Genomic DNA, 27,498 nt, shown 5'->3' on the forward strand with positions numbered 1-27,498 from the left:
GCAGCTGTCATTAATTCTTTGCTCTTTCAGGATATAATTCCGCCAGAGTCTTTGTCACTGGAAGTCAAATGCACTATTTATACTAGGAAAACAATTATCTACTCCATCAATAAATTAAGATATATAAGAACAGTCGAACTACTTCTGCAATCTGTCAGTATCATGCTTGCAGCTTCAAATTCAAAGTGTTCCACATCGTAATGACTTGATCTTGTGTTACTTTCATAAATTCCATACATTCTGCCTGTTAATCTGCTTGCGTCAACCAGTTGGTCAGTGCTTCCAAATCAACATGTTCTTGACTGAGGTCACTCATGTTATTATTATTATCAATTTGTGATCATTATTATTTTACAACAGTTGGTAGTATATGTATCGTAACAGGCTTTTAATGAGGGTAGGTGTCGGCGAGTGGCTCTCTGCTGGAGGTTGGCGATGGAGTAGGCGTTTCCTGTCGACATTAGCGGCGGCCCAACTACCAGCACGGCATGCTTGAAGGCTGAGGGTTGGCGGGGCGACAGCGAGGCAGCGTCCCTGTGCTCGGGTTGGACACTCAGGACGCTGTCCTAGGTTTTCGGCCTGGCGGTGGCAGTGTTATAGATGCGGCGACGATCGACACAGGTTGTCCATCATGAGACGGCCCAGCTGCAACGAATTGCTGACGGGCTGGTCCCACTGGTTTAAATCCCGTTTGTACGTACTGACAGTTGCGGAGGCTCCGTGTAGCGATGCCGCGCCGAAACATCTGCAACGGAGATGATGGCCTGGTGTGGCTTAACGGATAGGGGGCTCCCCGTGACGTCCCTCATGTGGAAGGGCCGATTGCGGAAGCAATGCCTGCTAATGCTGCTGAGATGGCAGGACATTGGCTGGTAACTAGGGCCAGGCGTTGATTTCTAGGCAGCGGTCCCGATTGTTGGTGTTCGAGCCGTTACGTTTCCTCTCTCCTTAGTTTAATGTTGTCAACTTGATTTTTGTTTTGTTTGTCCAGTTGTAATAGACACTGTTCTACATCTCATAAATTTTTATTTTTCTGACATCCACAACTGTTCTGCAGAACGTTCCCGGTAAAAAAAATATCCACCACGCTTGTAAAACACTTTACTGACCGAAGAATTGCACGACAGAAGCTGCTGTACGCTACCACGGTCTCGCAGCCTTAGGCCCATCATCAGACGTATCTGAAATCTGAAATATAACAACGTTTAAAACCTACTCAATTAACCAATTGAAACATTTTAAAAAGTTGAAGATGGGTATTTAGAAAATGAAAAACAGATAAAATAATTGAACAATAGCCCACCTAGCAGTAGTAGAACATTATTTCCGTGCAGTAACAACTAATAAGCAACTATCTCCCGTGGGTGGACCTTGAAATAACATGCCAAATGGTGGCTGTGAAAAAGTCCTACTTTCAATCGCAGCCTGGGAAATTCTTCTTGTCCCAAAATTGTCACTGTGAATGCATACTGAAGCCATTGTAGGACATTAGGTGGTAGTTACGGGCTAAAACAAAGTTAAATTAAATAACGACCCTGCCCCGCAGAAGAAGTAAATGAGCTTATAACCTAATGTGACGAACCACGCGAAGACGCCAACATTCGAGGCCAACACTTAAGGAACGCTGATACAGCGCTCCTGCGAAACACGTGTGTGGCTACTCACGAAAGTCTAAAGGAAGAGGAAAGCCGTAAGGGCAGCACATTTACAATGGACAATGCTGAAAAATGGAGTCATCTGTTGCTATACATATAATGTATAATCTAAAAGGGGTAACTCAGTAAGCCCCGTTAAAACACAGTTGAGTTCATAAAAATAGAACTGGAAATAGAAAGAATCTACATAAAGATTTAAACTCACTTACATTGCTGAGAAATACACAATTTCAACAGCTTGTTACCAACCATAAAAGTTTTAAGTAGTAGTAGTAGTAATAAAATACAATTTAGAAGGACTTTAAAAGGTATATTATTGGTGAACCACTTCCATTCTAGTGACGAATTTTTCAGTATAGGCTGTTCACGCACATATTGTTCGAAACGTCAAATAACGCGAATCGGTATTCGTCGTCTTCAACAGGTAAATGTAAACTGTATTCTGTCTGATAACATACTAAAAGCAATCTCATGCTCTACTGCACATATACAATGGTTGGACAAAAAAATGGAAACATCTCGGCGACTAAGCCTGCAGGTTGTCCTGTTGCATTTGATCCGTGAACGGCACATGTCCCATGTGCTGGATAGGCCTCAAGTTTCAGTCGAAGTCATAAAAGTTTCCTTTGTAGTTGTGATGCTTTATATCAGATTAAAATGAACTCGAACGTGGGCAAATTGTTGGTGCAGTTACGGTGAGTGCTTCCGTAATGAAGGTAGGTGAAGTGTTTGGCATTTCAAATGGCACCATATCGAAGGCTTACACTGATCAGCCAGTACACTATAACCACCGACCTACTACACATGCAAACCCGTCACCTGGCGAGAAATGACTGTTAATCAGACACACGCACAATGCATATATTATCACTGGGGGAAGACACGCGATCTAGCTGTGTTTGAGCGAGAGCACATTGTGACGGCGTGGAGGCACCGCACTAGCATTTCCAGAACTGCACGGGTGTTCGAGAAGTGCTGGGGTGAGTGTCTTCAACACTTGGCGACGACACCAGGGTGAAACCACGTACAGACGTCGTACGCTTGGGTGACCACCCTTCATTACAGATGTCGGACATCGTAGGCTGGGCAGACTGGTAAAACAGGATGGGCGGCGAACTTCGGTGGTACTAAGATTAGACTTAAATGCTGGGCAGAGAGCACGTGTGCCTGAGAGCACGTCTGTCTGAACACACAGTGCACTGAACACTCCTAAACATGACACTCAAGAGCCGACGACCTATGCATGCCCCAATGTTGACACCATGAGCCTGGCAAATAAGAGTGAAATGGGCACATGGCCATAGGTACTGGACGTCGGCGCAATGGCAAAGCGTTGCGTGGTCTGATGATTCCCGATACCTTCCACATCATGCCGACTGGAGCTCGCGCCTCTGCCACGTTCCAGCGGAACAGCTCCTTGCTACCCGTACTGTGGGACGGACACAAGCTGGCGGTGGTCCCATTATGTTCTGGGGAACATTCACGTGGGCATCACTGGGTCCAGAGGAGCTCGAGCAACGCATTATGACGGCCAAGGAGTTTCGTAGACTGGTTGCAGACCACGTACACCCGTTCATGATGATCATGTTTCCCGACGACAGTGGCGTTTTTCAACAAGACAATGCGCCATGTCAAAAGGGCAGGAGTGTCATGGAGTGGTTCAAGGAACACAGTGGCAAGTTCCGATTGATATACTGGCCCCCAAACTCGCCAGATCTGAACTCGATCGAACACGTCAGGGATGTGCTTCAGTCTGGCGTCAGAGGCCATTATTGCCCACCTTCCCCGGAATTTACGGGAATTAGGTGACTTGTGTGTGCAGATGTTGTTCCAGCTTCCTCCAGCGACTTAACAAGGCCTTATTTCTTCCATGCCACCACGAGTCGCCACTGGTATCCGTGCCAGATGTTCACATATCGGCTTTGGCTAGGTGATCATAATGATCTAGCTGACCAGTGTCGATCGTGAAGAGGAAAAGTGGAAAAACATAACAATACGGGCGAAAATGTGTGCTTACACTTATTTTTCCGCAGCTATAATCCTGGTCAGGGTAGTTTGTGACATCAAATTTTTAGGCCTACATTTTCAAATATCAACTGTTATCAGGCACTGAAATCTATCACTGGAGTACATGCTCTATAATTTTGGGCACTAATTTGGCGAATATACAGTTTCTTTAACAGTGCAGACTTTTTTTGCAATGTTGTGACATCACATTAACCCTACAGCGTTTTTCATGAATTAAACTCAACTAACTATGTAAGCATTGCACTTTTTCACATTGCTGACATATTTTGGTATATTTTAAAACTTTTTCAACATGCTAGATGTGGAAACTAATTAATTTATAATACTGTAGCGTTTTCCAACACCAGACGTACCTCATTGTTAATTTTTGACCGACAGCGGTTTTATAAGGGCGCTATCCCCATCTACAATCATCGCATGGCTTTTCATTATCTATGGTGTTGTATAGCTCATCTAAATTGCCCACCTACAATTACAAAAAATTGCATGTTATAACAGTAGTATCATGTGGGTCATTTTTCACCCATACCCATTTTAATACAAAATGATATCAGTAACACCGGTTTTCTGGCACTGAATTGTTTCTGGACGTGCCTCGACGATATTCACGAGATGTTAGAGTATACCACGACACCTAGGCCAAAAGAACGTGAAATATGAAGAATTTGGAGGTCGTGTGAAACTTTATATCAGCCTGACTTTCCGTTCTCTACTGACTGGCGACATGCAGACCTACGAAATGACACTGGGAAGCCACAGAGTAACATATTATATAGTGGGGAATCCCCCCAACCCCCACTCCTCCACTGCTGTCACGGGCACTACCAATAGTTCTCACACATGACAGCAGATGTCAGGCACATCGACCCTTGCGGAAGTTTCCTGTCGGTATATCTTTGTCTGTGATTAAGCCGAGAGGTCAGAGGCAGCCCTGACGCCATCGGCGAGAGCTTTCAGTTTATTTTCGTGAGTTCGTATCATTAAAGCAATGATGGCAAGACGACTTGGCCTTACAGAAGCTGAGATGCTCCACTACTGGAAAACCTTTTACCTATGCAATCGAATGATGAATCCGGTAGTGAGATGAATGCAAAGGAGGACGACGATTTTGTTCCAGTGGAAACTGCTGACTCAAGTGATTCAGACGCATCAAATGAACAGCAAGCAGTATATGATCCATCTGACGATGACCTACCTCTTCCACAGTGTAAGCACGAACCATTGTACTTAAGTTTTTAAACCAATGAGCACAGAGTCCACAGCTCTGCTCTCTTTGTTCTGTTCTTTACATGTCGGTTTTATACATTCTACTCAACAGTGTGAACGCCCCTTCCAATGACGAACCAAACTTGAGTGCAGTGTTGACCGGGGCCTTCGACTAGAAAAAGGATGGCGGGATGGAGGAGTTAATGGTTAGCCACCTGATGGAGTCGGTAAGTCACTGATAAATAAATCTTTATTCAAATCTCAAACGCAGTATCACTGATCCTATAATGTAAACGCTGAAGTCAAACTGCATCATGGACGATCTTTAGCCGTCATTCCCAGTCTCTCACCAGTTACAAAGAATTTTGACATATGATTCAATTTGCAGCTGACCATGGTGATGATGCACGTGTTGTGGATGACTCACAAGGCGGCTATGGCGTGGCGGTCGTTGCAGTTGATGGAGTGGAGAGAGCTGCACACGGTCGTTGTACATTGGGTGTCAGACGTGCTGCAGCAGCTCATCATGGACGAGGACGACGGAGCGCCATGTGTCATATGTAGGGCGCCGAGTAAAATGAAACAAAATAAAATCTACGCCATTTACAAAAGTCTGAATAATATTTTTTCGACCAGCGAGAAGGTGATGGAGAACATACAAGTACTAACCATAATTCCCAGTCTGCAAGTCAACATTGCTCATTGTATTCACTGAAAGAAAACGTTCTTACTTGCCATTTACTCAGTAGGATCAGGAACTATGACTATAAATAGAAGTTTAGAGTTTCAACTGACTGACATATCCAGTAAAAGTTCATGCACAGAATAAATGTAAATGTCGTGTGACTAGGGCCTCCCGTCGGATAGACCATTCGCCGGGTGCAAATCTTTCGATTTGACGCCACTTCGGCGACTTGTGCGTCGGTATGGATGGAATGATGATGATTAGGACAACATAACACCCAGTCCCTGAGCAGAGAAGATCTCCGGCCTAACCGGGAATCGAGCCCAGGCCCTTAGGATTAACGTTCTGTCGCGCTGACCACTCAGCTACATGGGGCGGACTGCACAGAATACATAATAATGTTGCAAATGTTATCGGAAACAGGACTATTAACAGTTCAGAGGCGACCTATATGGAAGATTCAAAAGTAAAATGTTCTATCGCCCTAGCTTGTAATCACCGAAGTTAATTGCTGGACAAATAATCTCGCCATTTGCCATGCAGTTTTGTCAACATTATCGGTGGGACACAAACAGTAACTTCAGTGAAATCTAAGAGATCCAGGATGGTGTACAGTGGTCACAAGTTCACTTGCTACTTCTAACGAAAACTCGTTTTGTCGCTGCCTGGCTGTGACTTCATCCAAGCAAAAGCGAAGGCAGGCATTTGACTGTTGCGGACAAATTGATCTGTCAGTGCGAAGTGTCTCCAACTAGTGCCTCTTTGGCTGTATTTATACACTGAAGAGCCAGAGAAACTGTCTGTTTACATATCTCTGTATTTAAATACGCATGCCTATACGAATTTCTTTGGCGCTTCACTGTATATAGGCGCAGCGGACGACCGAATGACTAGTCTGCTTTCGGCTGCGGTGGTGCGAGGACGTCCGCTGCGCCCCGCCGTGCGCGACCGTGAGCGCTTGCTTGTGTTTACTTTCGCGCGGCGCGAGTTGTATTTGTTCCACGTTCAGTGCGGTTATGGCACACACATGGCGCCACGATACGATCAAAATTACTTTTCAACCAGATCATGCGCGTCCTCGAGCCTATGACATAGAACAGTTCATACGCGACGATCTACGTTTAGATCCGGCGACTGTCGTCGGAATACATTTTTCCATAACGGCGAGCGTGGTTTATGTGAAAATGACCAGTGCAGAGGTCTGCGCGACAGTGGTGTCTAAATACTCGAACTCACTCAGATTCAAACATTCTGACGGGCATATCGGTGCCGTGACGGTGGATCATGCAGGCATGGGCCTAAGGACTGTTCGGGTTTTTGAGCTCCCCTTCGAGGTCCCAGAGGAAGTTGTCAAGGACGCCTTCCGACCATATGGCAATGTTATCAGCCACGTTGCAGAAAAGTGGCAAACTTTCTCGACGTACAAGGTCTACAATGGTGTGCGCCAAATTAAACTTGAGCTCAAGAAACATGTGCCGTCCTATTTGAACATCGGTGGCTGTCGTGAAATCATCATGTACGACGGTCAACCGCGTACCTGTTCCGGATGTGGGCAGGAAGGCCATGTTCGATCGAGCTGCTTACAACGTAGAATTACGCAGATACCGGTGGGAGACTCAGCTTCCCCGACGGGGACGACACTCCTGCCCCTCACGTACGCTCAGACGACGATGCGCACCATAGATGAGGACGAAGCGGGCGATCAGACACTTCCATCGACGTCAGAAGTACCAAGGGAGGAAGAGGAAGGACCCCCTATACCAACCCATATGTCGCCCCCTCCACAGCAACAACAGCAGCAACAGTCCCACGGAATCCAGACGCAACATCACATTCAGAACGCGATGGACGTGGACGCGACCATTGTCCCGACCGCGGCTTTCCTAGCGGAAGGTGATACGACGCTGGATTGCCTCCCACATTCGGATACGGATGTCCACGTTCGAAAGCAACGTTCGCCTCGACGACGCAAGCGACGTCGGCGGACCGCTTCTGACAATTGCCTCCTCCACACGGCCGGTCAAAAAGGTGACATCTCATCCGACGGCATGGATAATGCGCCTGCTGAGGATCTAAGTGGTGTAGACGGTTCACTTGCCCATACTACGAGTTCCCAGTTACTTCTTGCACCACAGATGGATGGTGCTCCGTCCTCCTCTTCCAAAGACGACGTGGGCGAGAGAGATATAGGTGCCAATCAGCTACACAGCATCGTATTGCACCCACTGTGATCGGACGATGTTGAGGAACTTACGGGAGAGGGCACGGGTGACTGGGGAGGGGGTGGCATTGGGGATGCCCCTCCTTGTGTCAAAGACTCATAATTTGTAACGGGTTTGGTGGGTCCGGCATCTCTTGCGGTTATTTTTGATTGCCATGGCGTCTACTCTAGGTGAAGAGACTAGGCAGCACACCTTTCGCCTTGCCACCATCAATATCAATGCGATAAGGGCACCACACAAACTGACAATGCTACAACGCATGCTCGATGCGGCGGACATCGACGTGGCCCTCTTACAAGAAGTATGTGTCGCTAGTTTCCCTGACTTCTACGGATATACCGCCCACATCTCCCACGCCTCTTCTACCGATTGTGGCGTGGCTATCCTGCTACGGGACTTCTTGGCGGCTACGGACGTCCTGTACTTACCGAGTGCAAGAGCCATGGCAGTAACTGTCAACGGTGTCCGACTCATCAATGTATATGCCCCTTCAGGATCAGGGAGGCGGAGAGATCGGGCCCGCTTTTTTTCGGAAGATATTACGCGTCTATTTATGGGCAGCATAGACGATATGGTGATCGGAGGAGATTTTAACTGTACATTATCTCCGTCTGATCAACAGCCACATCACGTCCCGTGTGCGGAATTGGAAATGCTAGTGCGTGACCTCCACCTGATCGACACGTGGCGCCACATCCATGGCCCAGCTCCTGGTTACACCCATTATACAGGTCATTCATCAAGTCGGTTGGACAGGATTTACGTCACAAGCACCCTTTCGACGGCGACGAGAGAAGCAGAGCTCTGGCCCACTGCATTTACCGACCACACAGCCTATATTTGCACCCTTGCCCTCCAACCTGCACGTGTGTGGCGCAGTAGCCCCCCCTGGAAACTGAACGTCGCCCATCTGGACGAGCCGGCATGTAAAGGTGCTATCGAAGAGTCGTGGAACGCGTCCTTACAGCGTCGTGGTCGTTACCGATCGACCCTCAGTTGGTGGATTGAATGTGCCAAGCCTGCTCTTAGGCGCACCTTCATGGCTTACGGCCGGGAAGCGGCGGCATGGAGGAGGAGCACGGAAAACTTTTATTACACCGTCCTACGGGAATGTCTTGCTATGGAGCCCTCACCTGACAGGCAGATCATAGTCAATCGCGCGAAAGCGCAGCTCGTCTCCTTAGCACGCCATCATTTACAAGGCGCTGTTATACGGTCGCGTGCTCCCGACATGATACAATCAGAAAGGCCATCTATGCACCACGTGCTCCTAGAACGCAGGAGGTGCCGTAGGGCACTGGTAACCGACATGATAACGGACGACGGACGACACGTGGCAGAACAAGCAGATATAGCAGAAGCCTTCTATGGGCATTACGCTCAACTTTATTCAGCAGTGCTCCCTGATATGGCGACGGTAGACACCGTTTCAGCACATGTCCACGGTACAGTTCCACCAGACATGGTACCGACTTTACTGGGAGAAGTGACAGAAGAGGAAGGGCTCGACGCCATTGGTAAAGGTGCTCCCCATAAATCACCAGGAATCGATGAATTACCATTAGAGTTCTATCGAGCATTTAAACAACTGTTGGTACCGTGTTGGGTTGAAATTTGTCAGGAATTGATGTCCCCGGGTATACCGTTGCCTGCACCGTTCTTGGAAGGACTGATTGTCCCCATCCATAAGCCGAAGGGACGGAATCATGTCCGCGATTATCGCCCCTTAACGTTACTGAACAGCGACTTCAAGATCTTCTCGAGGCTGCTATCAGAACGTCTTCGCGCCACACTATTGCACGTCCTGTCCAGCGATCAGATGTCCTTGGGGGGACCCAACAACATCAGAACTGCGTTATGTCGTTACAGAGATCTCATCTCCCTTGCACGGGTGAGACGTTTGCCGGCAGCCCTGGCGTCTATCGACTTTAGCCAGGCTTTTGACCGTGTGGGCCACACTTTCCTCACGGCCGTTCTACGGCGCATGGAATACCCTGACCCCTTTATCACAGTGTTGACACGCCTTCTGCATGGGGCTACTTCTCGAGTTCTTGTTAATGGAAGACTGACGGCACCCATGCCGATCCGCCGATCAGTACGACAGGGATGTCCATTATCAACATTGTTATTTGCATTGGCCTTAGAACCCTTGTTGTGTGGTCTCCGAGACAGGCTCACTGGGATACAGTTCGGCGGCTCCATCTATCGCTGCACCGCATATGCGGATGATTTGATGATCGTCATACGTGGAGCTGACGATATGGCCGCGGCATTGGACTGGATTGCAACCTACGGTACAGCTTCTGGTAGCCAAATCAACGTTGACAAGTCTGTCGCCTTGAGCATCGGGATTGGGCTACCGCAGGAACACATTGCCCCCTTACGCTTCAGTGATACTGTCCGCTGCTTGGCCTTAGATTTCATGAATGACATGCGACGCACGGCGACGCTCAATTATCGACGCCTTCTTAACAAAATTAGGGCCGGAATTGCAAATCAGCGCTTGCGATCCCTCAACATCGTTCAGCAGACGTATTATGCCAATGTATACCTTGCGTCCCGCATACCGCATGTCGCCCAAACGCCACCCATTCCGCAACCCTTGGCTCGTAGCATTATGGCAGCCCTGGGGTACTTCGTCACCGCTGGAATGTTGCTGAAGATCAGATAAGTATCTCTTACCCTCCCCAAGGAAAAAGGTGGTCTCGGCCTAGTTAACGTCCATGATAGGGCCATTGCCCTCTATGTTAGCTCACATTTATGTCTGCTGCGCCGTTGTCCTACGAGCCTCACGAGTCTGCTTCTGACGGCACTACGACCTGCTTCACTAAGAGCGCCGGTGCCACTACAGGACATCCCAGCGCCCCTCTTTTATATAGGACGTTTCTATTTAGAACAAAGTTATTGCAGTGTAGCGCTCACGACACCACAAATGGCCACAACTCGACGCCTATATCATGACATGCTGCAACGCCGCCCCCTAAATGTGGTCGAACTAAAATATCCTGACGTACGGTGGCGCGTGGTGTGGAAGACTGTACACGATGCCATGCTTGATTCCGATGTTGTTTCCCAATGGTACGTAGTCGTTAATGGGAAGCTGGTGACGCAAGAACGTCTCTACAATATCCACATGGCAGAATCTCCCAATTGTGTGGGTTGTAATACAGTAGATTCTGACGAGCACCACCTCAGCTGTGGAGAGGCGGAACCGGTTTGGCACCTAGTGCGGCAGATGCTGGCTTATCTCTTGCGGGTTAGGCCGGAGCATATATCTGCACGTACGTTATTGTTTCCGGATGAGACATTGTACCCCAAGACTCGAACCAACTCCGTCACCTGGATCCGTGGACATGCGGTCCATTACCTCTGTCGTGACGAACACAAGAATTTCCTTGAGTTCTGGCTCTATTTGCAAGAAAGACATCATGCTATTTCCGGGCATACCAGATATCGACAGTGCTTCGCAAACTACCTGTGGAGTGCCTTTCACAGCCCGCCGTGCAGCTGGAATGTTCCAGGCAGTGGCAGATGAGGTCAGAACGAACTACAAACGAGCGTATACTGAACAATCTTTATCAGTGGGCGCAGTCGCTGAGAAGCCTAACTACGATGTGGAAGCTTTCTTTTCATGTTATTTATGTTTCATTTCTTCGATGGTGTCTTCATTCTGTTTTAGTTTTCCAGGCTTGATTAACTATGACTGTTCGCACATTGGTATCTATATACATAAAAAAAGATTTTAAAAAAAAAGTGGGCAGGAGACCTGCTTTCGAATCCAAATAAATACACAAGAACAAAATAAGAACACAATGAACAACAAATAAACTATAATAAAGTATTATAACCTTTCCTTTCTCCTTTTATTTTTATAAAAAGTTCAGAGGCATATTTAATTTTCGTTCGTTGGCGGAACCTGAAGTGGTGGCTAACGGACGTCCTAGTTAGCTTCAGGATGAAAGTGGCGGTGGCACTAGCTTTGTTTTTGTTTTTAGGCTAGATAGGTTTTTGGGGGTAATATGGGTGATAGGGGCAACGCCTGAAGTGGAAGAGGTAATTTTCTTTCTTTAAAAAAAAAAAAAAATTACTTTCTTTATTTTCACAGAGTTATGATCTGAAAAAAATGGTAAGTGCCGTGCACCATAGATAAAATGTCGCCAGTTCGAATACATTTACTACAAAAAAAAATGGAACATCAGCCATCAACTGTTCTAGGCACAGATAGCAGAATCCAAACGTCCCCCTTCTCAAACATGTACTAATTAATGTCTCTTTCATTTATTAATTTAGAATCTTCCTAATTTTATATGAAAGGAGTTAGGTTTACTTTAGTCTCTGAAATACTTTTAGCTCAACTGCATTTATACTTTGCCAGCTAAAATTTTTGGAACGGAACTGACAGCTGAACATTACCTCTGAACTGCCTTTTTGTTATCAACAATCAAGTCTTGATACTTGGTACAGCTGTATTATTTAATGAAATTAATCAATTGCTGTAATTAAAACTTTCTATTATAATTACAAATGATATTTAATCTATTATGAATAAGGACTTTTCCTGCCAAATTTAGTTTTTAGTAAATAATTTGAAAACTATTAGAGGTAGCTTGTGGTGTCATGTACACAGTAATTTTACTTGTATCTGAGATTACATGCGAATTTTCATCTCCCTGCATCTAAAGTATAGTACCTTCAAATTTCCGTAAAAATGCCGATTTTAACCAAAATATTCCTCCGATCAAGTTGAGACTTGTAACTTTTGATTCTTACATATTCATTAGAATATTGTGAAACTTCACAATATTGACATTAATACACTAATGCATAACTGACATAGTTTGGAAAAGTTATTTTAATTTTTAATTTCACTCTTAGACTGTGGTGCAATCCTTTTCACGCGGCCGGCCAGTGTGGCCGAGCGGTTCTAGGCGCTTCAGTCTGGAACCGCGCGACCGCTACGGCCGCAGGTTCGAATCCTGCCTCGGGCATGGATGTGTGTGATGTCCTTAGGTTAGTTAAGTTTTTCCAAGTTCTAGGGGACTAATGACCTCAGATGTTAAGTCCTATAGTGCTCAGAGCCATTTGAACCATTTTTCCTTTGCACGCTAAACACAGGCGCCTTGTGATGATGCGGCGCTGGTTAATAGTGAACTGAGGTAAGTTCCGGCATTCTCTCTCTCGCCTCTGTATTTTTCACAATGACACAGCCCTTGTTTCGCCACACAACTCCATGGCGAGGAAGTGGAGAGGTGCAATGCCACCAAATAAACACGGATTGAGACAAGCGACACAGCAGGTAGGCACAAGGCCGGAATGTGTCGTGAGAGATGCCTGAGCTGACAGGATACGGCCTTTCAGCGTTGCATCTATATGCCAGCGATCCAACCCTGGAACTGAAAAAAAATTACACTGAAAAGAAGGCTTACAGAAAATTTGGTAATAATGAGTTGTCCCTAAGTCTGGAAGAAATAGGTGCTTTCACTGGAATACTCTACACTCGGGGTATTTCATACAAAGACTTGTGCAGCAATAAGTGGGCACCTCCTTACTTTCAAAATACCACATCATGGAACAGATTTGCATAAATATGCAGTCATCTTGGGCTTGATTTTATATCATCAAGAAGACAACGTATGGAAACTAGTCAATTTTGTATTGCTTCAGAAATATGGACTCTGTTTACTGACAGTTGCATTGCCTGCTAGAAGGCAGGCTAGAAAATGGCTGTGGACGAGCAACTGTATCCTTGCAAGTTCAGGTGCCCATTAATAAAGTACTGAGTAAACCTGATAAGCATCGGATAAAATACTGACTTTCGTGTGACACTTACAAAAGCTACATCCAGAATGGATTCCCTTACCGTCGCAAACATGAAACTCGTGATCAAAGCAAGGGCACCATGTCGTTATGAAGCTGGCACAGCCATTTCTCAACTGCGGTCGTAACGTCACGACTGGTATCTTCTTCACCGCCGTGGAACTGGTGGATGAGCTGAAACAAAAAGAAACAAGTTTAGTTGGAACTTTTCGGAGATCACTCAAAGAGGTCCCTCCTGCAGCGTGGAGTGGAGACGACGCATTTTATGCAACATACTTGTACATGCCGGATGACAATCTTGGCACACTATATCAAGGGAAAAAGAAAAAAAATGTCCTTATGCTGGATGTCAGGTGAATGAGAATAGTGAGAAGAAGCTTCCAAAAACTGAGAAGTTTTATAATGAAACTAAGGGTGGAGTCTATATAGTTGACCAAATGGCTACACACTACAGTGTTCGAGATGGCACCCACCAATGGCTTGTGTATGTCTTTTACAGCATCTTGACCTTTTCAGGATCAACGCTCACACAGTTTTCAAGTTACTTACCTGTAAGAAGATCTGACTCCGATACTTTATCCTTAGTGTAGAAGATGAGCTTTCTATCCCCAACAAACTGTAGAGAGGAGCCAAAAATCTCCCCTTGCAAGCGCTCGATACCGACGCTGGCCAATATGGAAACAGAAGGCACTAATTCTGGTGACCTGCAAACAACAAAACGGTAATAAAATATCAAAGTATGCTTCAAGTGCAACAAGTATATGTGCAGAAGCTACCAAGCAAAAACTGTTGGGCCGTGCGGTTCTAGGCGCTGCAGTCTGGAACCGCGAGACCGCTACGGTCGCAGGTTCGAATCCTGCCTCGGGCATGGATGTGTGTGATGTCCTTAGGTTAGTTAGGTTTACCTAGTTCTAAGTTCTAGGGGACTAATGACCTCAGCAGTTGAGTCCCATAGTGCTCAGAGCCATTTGAACCATTTAGCCAAAAACTGTTGCCGAATGTCTGAACTGTGAACCAATCCCAGTTTATACATTTGTGTCAACTATTTGTTCCTAAATATTTCCAAATGTTTACAATTATAGAGTCAAGTCGTTTGTTCCTATGTTTTAGTTCCTTGATTGCAATAAGCGAGCAAACATGCAGATCATTTTAGTTCCTTAATTACAATAGGTAGTAAACGTTCAGAGCATTTTAGTCAACTACTTCGTTTTAGAACCTTTCACAAACACTCGCTACTTATCTTATTTGCCTCGAAAAGTAAAAATACTGTTAGTACTCATACAAACAGTACGTTTTGTTCTGTTTCAATCTCTTTATAAAGAAAAACATTGTTTTACTTACTTCTCCGGACGATGGTTGATGAAAGACTGTGGAATTTCTTCTGTAAAATTTACCATAAAGAAATAGTTCTGAAAATTTATGCCTGACAGTGTATTATTCATTTTAGAGACCAAATTATCCATGGGTTACATTTCGATTCCTGAACGTGTTGTCAACGTTGCTACACTCAAAACACCACCCAAATACGAATAAAACGGTGGGTTTCTACTGTGGGTCAAAAATGACCCACATGGTACTACTAGGGGTACGGCGAAGTCCGGTATTTCTAGTGTTAAACGTGCAGAAAACCATTCGCGCTAGTACGAAATCGTGGAACAAAGATGGCACTTCTTTGTTTTGCAGTGCTGGCATCTGCTGGTGGCGTTAAACACTCGTCCTCCACAGTGTGACAATCTGTTGGTTACAAGAGCACACAGGAGGTGAAAGTTTACGTGCTTTTATTTGCATTTTCAGGTGTATGGAATAGTATCTAAGGTAAGCAACTCACTTTCAACCAATATGAATACCTATTTTGCTATTCATTTTTATAAGGAAATGTTGAATTTTAATTATTTCTAGAGAAATATACTGTCTATTCGTTTGAAAATTCCTTGACGATTGATTTATAGAGGCAGGGGCGGATCTCAATGCCGGGTCTCTAACCCCACAGGCCAGCTCCTCCCTGACCTGGAGGATACTTAAGCGCTGTCGGTCTACGGTCCCCGTGAACTTACCCATTTCCCAGTCCTTTCTAACTTCCAGCCAGACGTTCTGGATGTGGCTATATTCAAAAACATCGCCGTCACTTGTCACTGGAAGCTCTCCACGAACTGGCCTCCGACCATCACCAAGTACTCCTGCACCTCACCAATGCTGCTCTTTCATTTGATGTTCATTCCACTGTGATCCTCACCGATTGGGACAGGTTTGTTGCCAGAGTACTTAATGACACCTCTCGGCACGAACTCGACTTGACAACACCGTCCAATGTATTCCATGCTGTGAATTCCTTACCGCCCAAATACAGAAAGCAGTGAAGCTCTCCACTTCCATTGTACCTCGGGCTTTAACCCGCCTGGATGATTTGCCTCCCCTGTTACGGAAGCTAAAGATGCAAAAGAACCGCTGCCACCGGCGGTGGAGGCAGTTTCGCCATCCTCTGGACAAACACCAAATGAGACATCTCCAGCGGGAATTCTGCCATCGACTCGCTGACTGGAGGTCCGAAAAATAGGAGGACAGGACGTCTGCTTTCCTCCTGCACAATAAGTCTGACTGGGCTGTCATTCGCGCCCTGCAGCAGTCTATGCCAGCGTCTGTCTATCCTATTTTCACGGCAGCGGGCTTGTAGTATGATACCCTCCAAATCGTGGGGACGCTGGCCGATGCGTTTGAGGCCCAAAATCACCCCCTCGACTAGCTCCTTTCTCTGGACGAATTACAGGACGAACACATTGTCCTGACAGCTGTTGCCGCTTTCAGCAACCGTCCACCTCTGTCTGCCCCCCTGCCCCCCCCCCCCCCCTTCCAGCCCCAACCCGACGTCCACGGCAGAAGTCCAGCGGATCCTACGAAGGAAACATGGCCAGTCAGCTACTGAATTGGACGGAATTTTAAACGAACATCTTTGCCACCTTCAGTGCACGCCTTGTTCAGTAAGACTTTTAATGGTTGTGCCACGTATGGCTTTTTCCCCTCAGTGGAAGCAAGCCAAGCTGACTGCGATCCCCAAGCGGTTCAAGGACCCTACGGACCCCACAAACAACAGGCCTATGAGCCTCTTAAATACCGTGACGAATGTCCTTGAATCAATGATCCTCCACCGACTTTCCCAACCTCTGGCAGTGGCTGGGACGATCCGACCTGAACAGTTCAGATTTACTTCGCACCTCTCTGCCGGACTTCAGGTCCTATGAATCACTGAATACGTCAGCAAAGGCTTCAACAGCGGCAAGTCGGCAGCTGCCGTATTTCTGGACTCGCAGAACGCCAACGACAAGATCTGGTACGACAACCTAGTACACAAGATTCTGACGCAGACCCCTACATCGGATATCTATATCAAAATCGTGGATGACTTCCTCCACAGTAGGACTTTCCTAGTGGCTCAACGGGGAATGCGTTCAGGCATTCGCCACTTGTCGGCGGGCACTCCACAAGGATCGGAGTTGTCTCCCATTCTTTTTAATATCTATGTGAATGATATGCCGGTCATCCCCGAGTACCACTTGGCACAATATGCTGACGACATAACATTTTATGGTTCAAATGGCTCTGAGCACTATGGGACTTAACTTCTGAGGTCATCAGTCCCCTAGAACTTAGAACTACTTAAACCTAACTAACCTAAGGACATCACACACATTTTATACCACTGGCCGTATCACTGACGCCATCATCTTCCGCCTCCAGCGACAGGTGGACGCTGCCATCACCCGGTGCCGGACAAACAAAATAGCTCTCAATGCCGCCAAAACTATGGCAGTCTATTTTACCAAATGGCAACCAGTCCTCCACCGCAATATTTCGATTGCAGGCGTGCTGGTGCCCTGGTCACTGACGACCACCTATCTAGGGGTCCGGGTGGACCACAAGTTGCTGTTCAACTGTCACGCGTAGTATGTCACCAACAAGGGGCAAAAGCTGATTAGGGCTTTGTACCCGCTCTTCCCAAGTAGAGAACTTAACCTGTACACAAAGCTCCGCATCTACTGCCTGCCCTCACATGTGGCTCCGCTGCATGGGCCACAGTTAGTGTCACCAGGATGTCGACGTTGCAGCGCCTGCTGAACAAGGCTCTTAGGTGGACCCTGCACACCCCGCCACTCACAAGAATCTCAACATCACGCGGCGGCTCTATGAGAAAGTGGATGCCCTGCGCGACACTGTCCATGAACACCACGTTGGGACCACACTTCCATGCCGCTGCCATCGACATCCGGGTCCTTTAACTATCCTAGAGGAATCAGATTCCGACCATGGCTGATGATAGGCCTGGTATGCCCACTGCAGATAAATCCTTTGGGGGGACTAGCCCCCCATTCTACATCCACTACTTTCCCACCCTACTTACCCATCTCAGACTAAGTTTTTATGCCTTACTGACGTGTGCTGTCACCATTGGAGGATGGTACAAGACTCCAAGTCCCACTACAAAACCTCCAATGTCCGCCCCGATAGCTGAGTGCCGTCCTACGGGCCTGGGTTCGGTTCCCGGCTGGGTCGGAGATTTTACCGCTCAGGGACTGTGTGTTGTCTTCATCATCATTTCACCCCCATCCAACGCGTAGGCCGCCCAATGTGGCGTCGAATGTAATAAGACGTGAACCAAGGCGGCTGGACCTGCCCCGCAAGGGGCCTCCCACGCAATGACGTCAAACGCTCATTTCCATTACATCCAATGTGCATTCCAGTGACGCAGCGTCACTGTCCTGTGGTTAAATTTACTGCCTCACCAACACAGTTAGACCGCGTAAGACCGATGTTGCTGTATTGTACCGTATCGCATATTTAAAAATATACCAATGAGACTGGTGAGCCAGTCCTTAAACGAATTTTTGGAAGTCAGTAACGAAAATATAGCTGATGAACTAATTTTTCGGCAATTCAGATATTTCGTAGTATTTGGTTGTAAGGAGCGGGTGCTGGGTGCGGATGAGTGTCGCATGCAATATTTGCAAAAGCTCAGAGTGGGAAAGGAGGACTGTCCTCTCCCCCACCCCTCTCCTCCCCTCTTTCGCCTCAGAATGTGATAAGACGTCACGATCCCTGTGGGAATCTTTGAGATAAGTAAGTGCTCATGTTGATATCAGCAAAATATGACATGTGCAGTTGTCTCAGTAATCATAGGACAAAGGAAAAAAGACGCTGACAGATCCCACACGCAGTGCCCTACTACAGAAATTCTGGTTATATTTCAATGAAGTACACTTACACACAGAATTCAGTGTAGCCTATTACGTACACTGTAGCTATGCCAAAGAATATTTGCAGTTTAAATCCTACAGAAGTAGCGATGGTAGAAAATATTTCGCTAAAAGCTGTATGTCATGTTTTAAACTGTTAAGTGGGTTTCTATTGCAAATTGAAACCGAGAACAGTTTAAGGAAGGCGATGTTAAACATAGACATCGCTGTCATTTAACTAGTGCATATGGGGGCTGCAGATGGCAGCTTCCACTCTAACTTTTGCCGTCCTCTTAGAGTCCTTGTCGTATTTCACAACTTGAGCAATTATAATGGCCACTTTTTTAAAAATATCTGTATATAATTTCATTCCCCTGCCCCATATGGGCAGGAGAGGGCTGGCAGCAGCGTACTCCACAGCTCTTCAGCCAAATGGGTTTACAAAAATACATGGAAAGAGGAACTCTTACATAAAAAGGGGGACAAAAGAGGGGCATAAAAAACACAGTAAATGGAGATGATGGGAATTAAAATATACACTAATACGAGGACATGCACTGGGGGACAGTTAAAACCTCGACGTACAGTTAAAGTAACACAGCTGGCAATTCAACGCGCACTTAAAATACACTGGAGGCAAACACAAGTTAAAAGTCGGCTACAGTATAAAAATCAAACAGACTCTACAGAGTGTCGACACATTTCTTGGCCTGCTCGATCACCAGGTCTCCAATCGAGCTTATATGGGACCTCATCGGGTGACAACCCTAGTGTCATCCGCAAACAGTTTTAACCGTCCGCGTATTGACTAACCAGGTGCAACAGGCGTGGAACTCCATCCCACAAACAGTCATCCAGCACCTGTAAAAAGCTGTGCATGCAAGACTGTCTGCTTGCATTCAACATTGCGGCCACTATGCAGTTGTCGATGTACTAGCATTTAACATTTGCAACGGCTTTCCTGTGACCTTGTAATCACTTAAATATGTTACCTAAATCACAGCATTCCCGAAGTTTCCTTATTCTACATTACTTTTTTTTTTGCTGTTGCGATTTTTTCCGTCAGTGTATATGGTCTAGTTTAATTTAGTGGAACAGTTGATGGAGTTCACGAACTGTTGACAATATATCTTATTGCCCTCCTTAATGTGGCGGCGGCTCTCAGTTCTCGCTACCGAAAAGTCTGCGTGACTGTCATTGGGTGGTGTCCTTTAGAGTCATCTCCGCAGAGCTACACAACTACCGAGCGGAGTTCATTGTTCCCTTGGCAGGGAGGAACGAACGTCACGAGGATTGTTTTCCTGACATTGCCTATTTATTATTGGACTCGGACTTTATATTCAAACACAGTTAGCTGTACGTGTCCAGTTCGTCTCGCAGAGCTCTCCTCTGGGCGATAACTTATTTCAGTCACAACAATAAGCTCTGTTCAGGGGTGAAATAGTTGTGGACGCTCACAACATATAATACGCGTCGAATCTCTGCAGCTTAGAAACTTGTTGAAAGCCTGATCATCTACAATTTCGTTGGGAGGCATTTGTGGTTCAAATGGCTCTGAATACTATAGGACTTAACATCTGAGATCATCAGTCCTGGCCGGCCGGAGTGGCCGAGCGGTTCTAGGCGCTTCAGTCTCGAACCGTGCGACCGCTACGGTCGCAGGTTCGAATCCTGCCTCGGGCATGGATGTGTGTGATGTCCTTAGGTTAGTTAGGTTTAAGTAGTTCTAAGTTCTGGCGGACTGATGACCTCAGAAGTCAAGTCCCATAGTGCGCAGAGCCAACCATCATCAGTTCGCTAGAACTTAGAACTAATTAAACCTAACTAACCTAAGGACATCACACACATCCATGCCCGAGGCAGGATTCAAACCTGCGACCGTAGCAGTCGCGCGGTTCCGTACTGAGGCGCCTACAACCGCTCGGCCACAGCGGCCAGCATTTGTAGGTAATACGTGGGGTGTTCAAATGAAAAGATACAAATGTCGTAACAATCAAACCGTTTGAAATTTGCATATACCGATTTGGGATAACATAGTGAGCCATCTATGAACGCGACGAATACTTCGTCACGTCCTCGTAAGAAATTCAAATCTGTGCCCTCAGCAGTCAAGGTGATGCTCGCCGACTTTTCCGACGTCCGATGACATATACTCATCAAATTCCGCGGGTACGGTAAAACCAAAATGACGTATACTTTTGTAGCGTGCAAAACTCCTAGAGCGAACGACGTGGTCGGCTCACGGAGGCAGTGATTCTGCTCCACGTTAAATCGCGTCCACACGTCTGCAAGGCCACACAATGTGTAATGGTCAACTTCAAGTGGGAGCAGCTTGAGCGTGCGACGTACAGCCAGGACACGTCACCGGCGATTACCATGTGTTTGGTCCACTAAAACAACACCTCAAAGGGTCGCGCTTATATCTCGGACGACGAACTGAGGGTTACAGGATACAGTGGGGGACTGGCTCCTGTCACAGCCGCGGGATCGCTGAGAACAGGGAATCCTTCGGTTCGTGAAACAGTGGGGTAGTTGGGCTCAAGCCTCTGGTGATTACTTTTGAATAAAGACTTCAGTTTATTATACCACAGTGGTGTTTCGCATATTTTCTTTTGAATGCACCTCATATAAGCCCCTCCTAAACGGTAGTTGCACTATTGCTGTAAACACTTGCGAAGTGGTGTGTAGAGAAACGTCTTGGACGCTACAATCCCACAGAAAAGAGGCCTCTGTATATTTAAGATAAATATCCCGTAGACTGGAAGTAAATCACTTTGTTTATAAATGACGAAAGATAGAGTTGCCCACATAATCATGAATCGTCTACCTCTCCATTGGAGTGTGGAGCCACTCATCCGTTAAATTTTTCTACTTCTGTCCTCTTGTTGCCAAGCTGAGAAGCTTTGAGAAGGTATCAGTAGGTTCCCTCCCGCAGACTTCAAGCAGATTAGCCTTCTTCAGATTCGTTTGGAGGCTCCTTTTCTAAGTTTATGGGTGTTAGCTCGTAGGTTTTCTTTCTGTAGCGACGTTGGTTGTGTTGAATGCTTTGGTACACCAATGGCAGAGGTGAAGCTGCGCTGTCGGGCCTCAACAACTCAGTCGGGAAGAGCCATACCTGCAAGGGGGAAGGTCCTTCGTTCTAGTTTCGGTTCGGGACAAAGTTTTAATCCTCCTGAAATGTACAAAACGCATACTTAGCTACAGAGTGAAAAATTCATTATGTATACTGGTTGGATGTTTCGCAGTTTCTTGTTGGGTTGTTGAGGGCACCTATATAGCGTTTTCAGACAGCAAAAATATTCAAATATGTGTAAATTCCTAAGGGACCAAACTGCTGAGGTCATCGGTCCCTAGATTTACACACTGCTTATACTAACTTAAACTAACTTATGCTAAGAACAACACACACACAACCATGCCCAGGGGAAGACACGAACTTCCGGCGTGAGGGGCGGCGCAATCCGTGACATGGCGCCTCTAACCACTCGGTCACTCCTCGCGGCTGTCAGACAACACTGCATTGAATCGATGGGTGCACATTGGAAGCAATAGTCTTACAAGAGCACTGCTGAGAAAATGTACTTGCTTGTTGACTCTGCTGGTTGTGTCACAGCACCTTTCATATGGAAACAAAAGATGAAGGGAAGTCGGACGACCGCACTGAGCTGAAAATTTTGTCCGATACATTATGAGGAACTCTCTGTGATATTGATTTACTACATCTTCTTTCCTTCCAAGCTTCTAGTTCAGTTTTGCCTGTACGTAGCCCAATATACTCATACGTTCCTAGTGGTACGCTGGGTTACTACTCTCTAGATACACTTGTCATACCCTTGATCACGTCTGACAATGTGTCAAAACTCTCACAGTTACATTATAATTTGTGTGACTTGATGAGTTCCTATACTTTGACCCAGAAATGACAATCTGATGGGTTGTAAATACGCAAACATTTGGAAATGGCTTCACAACCGAAAGTGTGCTACAGTGGGAATAAAGCGATATTTTTAGTCAGCCAGTGACAGCCAGAGCGGTATATGTTGCCTTTCAGACAATTACATTTTTCTTTTGTTATTCAGTACTGTATACGTAGTTACACGCCTTGCTGTTTTCTATAGTTTCTTTATAAACTACATCTTGAGGTAGTCAAAAGAATCATATTTTAGTTTTTAGAGATAATAATTCAGTTAATTAGCTATAATTTCTACTTCCTCATTAGAGAATCACGTCTTAGGAAGTACTCTGTTACTAAACGCGTTCTTACAGTGAAGTTATGCAACAGACGTGCCTCAGATTTCCGAAGATGAGTAGTGATATGATTACACGATAAGATAGTTTATCTTCCACGTTAAAAGATCCATCTAAAAAGCGACAAACAAACGTGATTGGCTACTTATTTCATCACACTACATACTCCCTATTAAAATGGAGTAACTTTCGTTACTGTAATTACAAACTGTCACCAAGATAGAGACAGATTTTTTTTCGTTTTGTTACGCACGTGATTACTGACACTACTTTTTAACTGTGAGGAGTCAGACGGAGCTACTGAGTTTGGTCACTAGCAGCCATCGTGGAAGGAAGGGAGCTCTCGAGAACCATGGCGACTCTTCGCTTCGTTGCAGTTTTACAACTCTGTTTAATAACAGTCGCTTTGTCAGTAAGTATCTTCATTTATTCAGCATAATCCGTTACGTATGTAGTGCTTCATGCAATGTGTGTATGTGTAAAAACAATAAAAACATACAGTAAGCTGTCACCAAAATTCATACTTACTTGTCACGATGGCGTATCGACAACGCAGCTTCACCCAAAGCTGTTCTATATAAGAAGCCCGATTCTTCAATTTCCAAAGTTTAAAAATGGGTATCCGAATTCAATGAAAATTGGCGTGCCAAAGAACACTCGAAGCTGTAACTCCATATGAAAACATCTGTTGTTGTTGTGTCCTTCAGCCCGAAGACTGGTTTGACAGAGCTCTCCATACTACTCTACCATGTGAAACCTCTTCATCTCTAAATAACTCATGGAGCCTACATCCTTCTGAATCTCCCATCCTTCTGAATCTCCTTACTGTATTCACCTCTTGTCTCCCTCTATGATTTCCAGTCCACATCCCTTCCTCCAGTATTAAAGTGGTGATCCCTTGATGCCTCAGAATGTGTCCTATCAATCGATACCTTCTTTTAGTCAAGTTGTGCAAACAAATTAATTATCTTCCTCCTTGTGTTCCGTACCTCCTGATTCTATTCAGTACCTCTATCCATCTAATCCTCAGAATTCTTCTGTAGCACCACATTTGAAAAGCTTCTGTTCTCTTTTTGTCTGAACTGTATGTCATCCATATTTCACTTCCATACATGGCTACACTCCAGGTAAGTACCTTCAGGAAGGACTTGCTAGCTCTTAAGTCTATATTTGATCTTAACAGATTTCTCTTTCTTGCCGTTGCCACGCTACATTTTTTATATCATCTCTATTTTGGCTGTCACCAGTTATTTTGAAACCCAAATACAAAACTCACCTACTACTTTCAGAGTCTCGTTTCTTAATATAATGTTCTCACCATCACCAGATTTAATTCAACTACATTCCACCATCATTGTTCAGCTTTTGGTGATGTTCATCTTATATCCTTCTTCCAAGGCACTGCCCATACTTTCCAACTACTCTTACAAGTTCTTTGCTGTCTCTGACAGAATTACGCTGTCGTCGGCAAACCTCAAAGCCTTCATTTCTTCTCCCTGATCTTTATCTCCTACTTCAAATTTTTCTTTGGTTTTCTTTACTACACTTTCTATGTACAGATTGAAAAATATGTGGGACAGACTACAACCCTGTCTCACTCCCTTCTCAACCCTGCTTCTCCTTCATACCCCAAGATTCTTATTACTGCCGTCTAGTTTCTGTACTAGTTTTAAGTAGCCTTTCGTTCCCTGTATTTTACCCCTCCTATCTTCAGAACTCCAAAGAAAGTATTCCAGCCAACGTCCTCGAAAGCTTTCTCGAAGTGTACAAATTCTATAAACTCAGGTTTTTCTTTCCTTAACCTATCTCCTAAGATTGCTCAGAGTGTTAGTATTGCCTCGTGTGTTCCTACGTTTCTCTGGAATCCAATCTGATCTTCCTCAGGGACGGTTTCTACCAGTTTTTCCATTCTTCTGCAAAGAATTCGTGTTAGTACTTTGCAACCATGACTTATTAAATTTGGTAATTTCCACACATGTCAGGAACTACTGTCTTTGGAATTGCAATAATTACATTGTTCTTGAAGTACGAGGGTATTTCGCCTGTCTCCCACAGCTTGCAAACCAAATGGAAGAGTTTTACCATGGCTGGCTCTCCCTAGATTATCAGTAGCTCTGACAGATTGTCGGCTGTTCCCGGCGTCTTGTTTCGACTTAGGTCTTCCCGTGTTCTGTCAAATTGTTCTCGCAGTGTCACACCTCCCCCTCTCATCTTCATCTACATGACTTTAATATTGCCTTCAAGTTCATCTCCCTTGCATAGATCCCTCTATATGTTCCTTCACTCTTTCAGCTTTCCCTTCTGTGCCTAGGAATGGTTCCATCTGAGCTCCTGGTATTCATACAGCTGCTTCCTTTTTTGTCTAAAGGACTCTTTAATTTTCCTGTAGGTGGTATCTATCTTTCCCCTAGTGAAAAATGCTTCTAAATCCTTGACTGATGACCTCAGCAGTTGAGTCGCATAGTGCTCAGAGCCATTCTAAATCCTTACATTTCTCCCCGATTTTTAAATGTTGTAACTTAGGGCTTCCTTTTGTCACCACAGGTGGTGGAGTCCATCCGCAATGTAACGTGCGTACATGGTAATGATCAGTGTCAAGTGTTTGTTTTTTGTCTTGTAATTTAACTCAAGACAATTCTTCCAATACATAAAAAATCGGAAACGCTGATTTCTGAGCCAAACTTTTTTAATTAGAGATAAGACCGGCAACTTTATAAATGACAAGGAAAGAATTGTAGAAAGATGGAAAGAATGCTTCTCAGAACTGTTGAATCGCCCAGACCAAGATGAGATATTACCTGTAAACACTACGGAGGAAAGGAAACATGAAGAACAACGGGAAGTTAGTGAAGAAGACGTGAAAATCGCAATCAAAGGACTCAGAAACAACAAAGCCCCAGGAGAGGACGGAATATCATCTGAATTAATCAAGGAGGCAGGTGAGAGCTTACACTTAAAGATATGTAAACTGATCCAGTTGATGTGGGAGAAGGAGGTACTGCCAGAAGAATGTAAATTGGATGTAATATGTCCAATATACAAGAAGGGAAGCAAAATGGAATGCGGTAACTACAGAGGAATCAGCTTGTTGAATGTTACGTGCAGGGTGGTGTCTATCATTATCCTTAGAAAACTGAAACCATTCATAGAGAACAACATGCAGTAGTATCAAGCTGGCTTTCGATCAAACCGAGCGACAGTAGATCACATTTTCACACTAAGACAATTGCTTGAAAAACATTGGGAATATGGTAAAGATATCTACAGCCTGTTCGTCGATTTTCAACGTGCGTATGACAGTATCCACAGGAAGAGCCTATACAATGCAGTGCAGGACTTCAGAATCCCTGAGAAGCTAGTGAGAATGGTTCAAGCTTGTATGGAAGGGTCAAAGGCAGCAGTGCGTTTCCAAGGAGCCACATCAGAAACATTCGAGATAGAGACAGGCCTCAGACAAGGGGATGCTCTCTCATATGTTCTGTTCAGTTTCATCTTAGAGACAGTAATAAAAGAGTGTAGGCCACAGGAGTGAGCTGGAGTAGAGATGGACGGTAACTTCAATTGTCTCCCATATGCAGATGACATAGTACTATTAAGTGAATGAAAGCACGAGTTGAAAGAAATGTACCAGAAAATGGACAATTATGCACAGAAGGTAGGGCTCAGAGTGAATCGAGACAAAACAGAGTGCATGCAGTTAGGAAGAATACAGGAGCAGATAGAATTTCTTGAGACAGATGGCAAGAGGTTCAAGAGAGTAGACTAGTTCAAATACTCGGGATCGTGGTTTACCAAGGACAACAACATAAAAATTGACATCAAGGAAAGAATAGCAGTGGGAACGAAATGCATGCATACCCTCAGAGAGACGCTTGGCCCTAAATCGATCTCAGTGAACACGAAGATGAAAATCTACAACACAATGATATGCCCAGCAGTAATGCATGACTAAGCGAGAAAGGAAAAAAAATTATTAATATTTGAAAGAAGAGTTGAGGAACATATGGGGACCCGTTTTAGATAATGGAGAATGGAGGAGGAGGAAAAACGAGGAAATCTACCTTCTGATGCGACAACCAACTATCCTACAGAAGATAAAGAGCAAAAGAATACAATGGGTGGGCCATGTAGCCCGTATGCCAAAGGGAAGACAGACTAAGATGGCACTAGCGGGGAAACCAAAAACCAAACGCTCCATTGGACGAGCAAGGCAGCGCTGCATGGACGACCTGGCGAAGGACCGAGCAGCCCTGGGAATTGAAGACACCTAGAGGAACCGGGCAAAAAACGAGAAGGAATGGAGGCAGTTTGTGGAAGCAGCGTGTGGCCTGCAGGGCCTGTGATCGCTGAATACCTAATAAAAAAAATATCTAATTTAATTGATTGATAGCAAATTTCATACATCCCGAAGT

The 27,498-nt window shown here is 45.4% G+C and overlaps 1 protein-coding gene across 1 annotated transcript in view; it reads left to right on the forward strand.

Annotated features, from left to right (window-relative positions):
* Window positions 1–23,334: 23,334 nt before the first annotated feature.
* LOC124595293 (esterase FE4-like) overlaps window positions 23,335–27,498 on the forward strand; it is a 70,227-nt gene continuing 66,063 nt past the window's right edge. Inside the window, exon 1 of the mRNA XM_047133977.1 lies at window positions 23,335–23,498. Within this exon, the coding sequence (XP_046989933.1) occupies window positions 23,439–23,498 (60 nt within the window). The 5' untranslated portion in view covers window positions 23,335–23,438. The remainder of the gene's footprint in view (window positions 23,499–27,498) is intronic.

The sequence above is a fragment of the Schistocerca americana genome, chromosome 2 (assembly GCF_021461395.2).
Source record: "Schistocerca americana isolate TAMUIC-IGC-003095 chromosome 2, iqSchAmer2.1, whole genome shotgun sequence".
In the NCBI taxonomy this organism is placed as follows: Eukaryota; Metazoa; Arthropoda; class Insecta; order Orthoptera; family Acrididae; genus Schistocerca; species Schistocerca americana.